The following is a 5,761-nucleotide window of genomic DNA, read 5'->3' as shown; positions in this document are numbered from 1 at the left end:
AAAGGTTACAAATCTCCATTTTTTGAGAAATTGAGGGGTTGCCAAAAAAATATGCCCCTCCACCCCACCCTCCCTCGTCACGTTTGAAGAACTAAAGATTCTTTTAAATTTCTTAATCACTAATTCTTAAAAAAACTAGTTCGTTCCTTTAGCGTTCACACGGTGTAGGAAAGTGGTTTCAATCCAAACGGAGGGGCAAATGACCTAACTTTTGCGATCCGACTGGACAAGTATCTTGTTGGCATCAAAATCTATCTACTTAGCCTCCTTAACTTGCTTTCTAGCTTCCAAATCCAATAGCTGCTTCATAACACCAAACCTTACGGCCATTAAATGGGGGGTCAAACGGACTTCAATCAATGAATGGACACTTGTGTTGGATTCCATGTGTTTTGAATTGTGTTTAGAAAAACTCCAACTTCTTCATCCGTGATCGTTCTATTTTTTTGCTAGAAACACCTCTTTTACGACTCTCGAGCGTCTAAAACTTCGATTTTAAGAGCCATAACTCCCACTAAATGCTATATTAGGTCTAGTGGCTATCATGGCTTACATCAAACTATCCACTGCGGATGTATACATGAACTTGGCCATCAATCCTCTTATGATCTATCTCCCTGATTGACTTTCACATGATAAGGTAATGGATAGCTAAAAGGCTTACCACCCTACATATGGAATCACCCAAGAACTTTATGAATGTACTCCTTCTATGACAAGGAGATGAGTTCCTTAAAGCGATAGCGTGTAATGTGCAGATCAAGTATGTGAAAGGTGTGCCTCATATCCTTTATCTCAAAGATTTTCTTAAGTTGAGTCTTACTAAAAGTATCCAACTCATCATAAGTGCTCCTAGAAAATCAACATATCGTCAACATATGACTCAAAAATGACAAGGTTATCATCATGGGCCTTCTTGTATAAAGACATAGATCCGTGTCAATATGTGAGTAAATTGTAACCCTATAAATACATAAAGGCATCAAAATTATGATACGATTCCCTAGGTGTCGGCTAAGTCCATAAAGGTTCTTCCTCGACTTGCATACTAAGTTTTTTCTATCCTTTTCTAATCTAATTTTATTAAGTGAAAATAACCTTTCAACTGATCACGTGTGGTATAGTTTCATACTTGTTTGTGCTCTCTCTCTCTCTCTCTCTCTCCCTCGGAGTCCGTGCGTGGGCGCCGCGATGATCTCTTGAAATTCCCACCCGACGATTTCTCTTGACCTTCTGATAATCGTTGTCGTAACACTTTCTCTCCGCGCCATCATGGATATTACACTACCCAACAACCATAATCGTATGTTTCGTTTGGCCCTTTCCTTCTACTAATGCAGACGGAACGATCATCTCTCTTCTCTTATGACTGGTACTTGTACGTAGTCGCTTCATTTTCATGGTTACAGCCTGTTCAGATTAAGGCTCTTATTGGTTTGTACGTCGCATCACACGAGCTGCTAATTCCTGGCGATCTCTCATGCATGTATATTATATCTATCTTAGCTCAGGACGTGCAGTACGTCAATGGCGCAGTAGAGCTCGGGCCGACCAGTATTATATTAACAACAAACGGCCTACATCTCTCGTCCGCGAGTAATTATGAGTCGGGTACGAATACAAGACGACACTGATATTCTTCACTATGCTAGATTGGTGGATGCCACCTTCCAGGACCAACCAGCCAAGTATCGTGAATTCGTCAATGTGTTGGAGGATTTCAGGTCCAGAAGGTACGTCAGATGACCATCCTTGCGCCGTTCGTTAGTATGCCGCTAATTCTTTCAGTGGATTAAACCTGCATGCTTGAGATTAATTAATTAAACCTGCATGATCGCCCCTGACCAATGGCCGTACGTCATATATATTTGGCGGCCAGGATTCTTCTCGCAGGGGTGGTTGAAAGGATAAAGGATCTGTTTGAGGGCCACTGGGAGCTAATCGTGGGGTTTAATTCACTCCTTCCCACGGGCTATGATCAGATCGATTGTCCCAGGAAGTACGTCGACGATGCGACTTGCGATGAGGCAAGGCATTTCCTCCACAGAGTGAAGGTGATTCCTCGCTAATTATAGTCGTGCTTCCCCGTTAATCCCCCGCCCCCCCCGTCCAATTAACATGGCAATGTCAGACGGCGCAAATTAAATGGCTTTTTGTTCTTGCGGATCCAGACTAGGTTCTGGCACGATGAAGACACCTATCGAACATTCTCACAAATTTTTCTAGTGCATTCTTCCGGTGAAATGACCAAAACTCTTGTTTACCTACAGGTCCGTATTATATACTTGATTATAGATGTGCCTTAGACCAGCTTAGCAGACAACGATTACTAGCATAGTCCCTCCCTCTCCTGAAGGTTCATTGAGCTTTGGAGTAACAAGGCAATATGCACAGCCTTACAACCTTGCTTCCAAGCTTTCTTTACCTAACAAGTATACACATTATATTATGATGGGGAGCAGCTTTCATGCCTTATGATTACATCAATAATGGAAACGTGTGCAACACATCTGGCTACTAACATTATGTGCTTGCACCTTTTTTGCACTTCTCCACGAGATTGTAAGAATTTGTAGGATTGTGCAACAACTTGCTTCATTTAGAGGTTTAGCTTACATTTTCCCTCCAAAATTTGATCGCACTAGTCCTTCATTCCAAATTATCTCTATTAAAGTTCATGCCTATTGGCACATCATTGGTATAATGCTTAACTCCTGGTTCTAGGTGATGTCCATCCTTATGGGCCACACAGATTTAATCCAAGAGTTTCTTACCAATTTCTTTCCTTGACAATATGAACACATTATTGGTTCATCTTCCGAAGCATGTGGTAACTCCATGTCCTACAAGGATATTGATAAGGTACAAATTTCAAAGGCCAGCAAACTTGTGATTCTCTAATTGAATTTCCAAGGAAAATTTAACCTGCTTTTCTTGTTTTGCTACAATTTCAAATAGGGGACGACAACTTGGGGCTCCTTTATTTTGGACAAATAAACCATTTTGACAGCATTTTCAGCTTGAAAAGAAGTGGAAATTTCACAAAACTATTCCTTGAAGTGAAGAAAAAAATTAGTTACCCTACTTCACATGAGACAATTCATATGACCTTGCTTTTAAAGACTGGTATTTTTGCAAAACACGAGTATAACAAATCAATATAATTAAAGAGCATGGCATGATGTTGTTATACAAATTTTATATGATGTGGCGAGGGCTTTATGTAACATTGAATCATGCATGATTTCAAATGTCATTTTGCCCACTTTATTGTATTTTTGAAACTAGCATATACTATATTATATGTATGTTTCCTTGTGATGATACCTATTATGGTTAGATACTGATCCTTATAGCAATGTGCAGGGAGGCACAGGGCGCACAAAGAGAGAGAGAGAGAGAGAGAGAGAGATCCGAGAGAGAGAGAGAGATCCTGAGGAGAGAGGAGAGATCCTCTCTCTCTCCCGAGGATCTCTCATCTCTCCTCTCTCTCCTCAGGATCTGTCTCTTGAGGATCTCTCCTCTCTCTCCTCTCTCTCTCTCTACTTCAATACACGAAGTCTGCATTTTGAAGTGTTCATTCTAGTTATATGTATGACTGAAATTACCTTAACAAAATGTTTAAAATAATAATAATTTGATGAGTTAGTATATGTTGAGATGAATTCCATGATTGTGTGATTTTTTCACATATTGGAATGTGTTGCCTTTTAATAATAGTTTACCACAATTGTGCCAATGAAATATATGTATGATTTGTTTTTCCTTTAACCCTTCTTTGATAAAGTCTACTACAACTATGCAAATGAGATATGTGTATTGTCTGTTTTTCCTTTAACCCTTCTCTATTTGACTCTATGATATTGTAACATATCTCTCTCTCTCTCTCTCTCTCTCTCTCTCTCTCTCTCTCTCTCTCTCTCTCTCTCTCTCTCTCTCTCTCTCTCTCTCTCTCTCTCTCTCTCTCTCTCTCTCTCTCTCTCTCTCTCTCTCTCTCTCTCTCTCTCTCTCTCTCTCCCCACGCACACACACACACACACACACGTGTGTGCATGTATGTATGTATATGTATATATTAGGAGCTTAAGTACACATGACAAATGATTTTTCTCAATGTATATCATTCCTTGTGTGTGTGTGTGTGTGAGCGAAATATCCCCCCAAAAAGACATTGAACCATATACGATAATTAAAGAAATAATAATAGGCACTTCATAAAGATATATGATTATATGTAGGTGACATGTATACCCAGATTTATGTTGCATATATTAAATAGAGATATATTGAGTATGGATTCACAGAGGAAACTTTGAGATGCTATCAAGAAATGTGTGTGGAGGACATTTCACTAGTTTCCAACTATAGTATGGAAGCTCATAGGGTTATTTGACGAAGCTCTAAGATGTTAGCAAAAAATGTAAGTGTAAAAATTACATAGTATAATGTATAGAATATGAACAAGGAACACACAACAAATAAGAGAAGAACAAAAAATTATTTACTTTCAAATAGCTCAATACAAAGATGGCTTTCTCCACCCATGCACTGTCATATTGAAGCTTAGACAGAGATATAGATAGATAATAGGTGAATAGCTTAAGGCTAGCTAGAAAAAATCTAACCAGGTGAAAGATAGATGGATGATGGTTGTGAAAGGGTCTCTCTTTTATAGTAGGTCTCACTTTTATAGCCAGGAAGAATGGTAGTCCAAAATCGACCTATCCAACCTACCATCTTGGCAACCTTCTCTAGTCATCTAGGAGATATTCCATGGAATAGGAGTCCTTGATAACTCCCACACTTTACAACTCAATATATTGTACCTCGAATTGCTACCAACTTAACCTAGCCCAAAGGCTAGATCCACAAAGGTCACCTTTTTGCCATTGAGCTATATAGACCGCATTTGATATATGACTGAAGATCGAACCAATATTTGGGATTGCACATGACTTATCTTCATAATGGGGGCCTTACGACTTTGAACATCATGGATCATTAGTGGCACATTACGAGGATGGGCTATTGAGTATATCTAATACCCTCATCAATGTTTGCCTACAAGTACACTATATCCTCAACCCAATGCTGAGTCTCTAAACATAACCTCAAAGTAGGTCCTTTGTAAGATGTTGTCTATTCTAAATTTGTTCATACTTTTTCTTGCTCATTTCCAACAAGTTTTAGGCATTCTCTAAACTTATCAAAAGCCCCTGTCTTATAACAAAGAAAGTATACCCACATCTTTCTCTTGTAGTCATCGAAAAAGTCAATATAAAATAAGAAGATCCTTGTAGGTATTGTGAAGGAATCTTACCACACAAGATTGCATGTACCAACTCTATAGGAACCTTTTCGTTATTATTGATTTCCTCCAGAAGTTCCTTTCTCTATTTCTTACTCATCATACAAGTTTCACATGGTTTCTTCATTTCAATCACTATAGATAAGTAAACAATCATATATTGCTAATTCATTTTCTTTAACATTACAAATCCAATATTAATCAAATCTTTCATGCCAAATTTTACTTGTGTCCATAGTAGTGGTGACTACAAGAGTATTTAGCTCATTCCTTTTATTCATTCTTTTTCCTTTACCAACAACTTTACAAGCAGTGTTGAGAGTATTTACACTTTTCTAAGTGAATTTCACTTCATGACTAAGATTGGTTATAGAAGAAATGGATATGAGCTTTCTCTTAATCTTTGGAATATACAACACATTTGAAAGATTTTTTACTTTAAAATTTGCAACA

The 5,761-nt window shown here is 38.3% G+C and overlaps 1 protein-coding gene across 1 annotated transcript; it reads left to right on the top strand.

Annotated features, from left to right (window-relative positions):
• Positions 1 to 1,289: 1,289 nt before the first annotated feature.
• Positions 1,290 to 3,120, top strand: LOC148013732 (paired amphipathic helix protein Sin3-like 3). Its single transcript, XM_087668564.1, has 4 exons — positions 1,290 to 1,372; positions 1,507 to 1,733; positions 1,880 to 2,054; positions 2,172 to 3,120. The coding sequence occupies exons 2-4, from the start codon at positions 1,603 to 1,605 to the stop codon at positions 2,304 to 2,306; spliced, it is 441 nt and encodes a 146-aa protein (XP_087524690.1). The 5' UTR covers positions 1,290 to 1,372; positions 1,507 to 1,602; the 3' UTR covers positions 2,307 to 3,120.
• Positions 3,121 to 5,761: the final 2,641 nt, after the last annotated feature.

This window comes from Lygodium microphyllum, chromosome 26, assembly GCF_053477565.2.
Source record: "Lygodium microphyllum isolate KBCC chromosome 26, Lygodium_microphyllum_v1.1.10, whole genome shotgun sequence".
NCBI classification, from domain to species: Eukaryota; Viridiplantae; Streptophyta; class Polypodiopsida; order Schizaeales; family Lygodiaceae; genus Lygodium; species Lygodium microphyllum.
The sequence above is the reverse complement of the archived record's forward strand: the minus strand, read 5'-3'. Positions and strand labels throughout refer to the sequence as shown.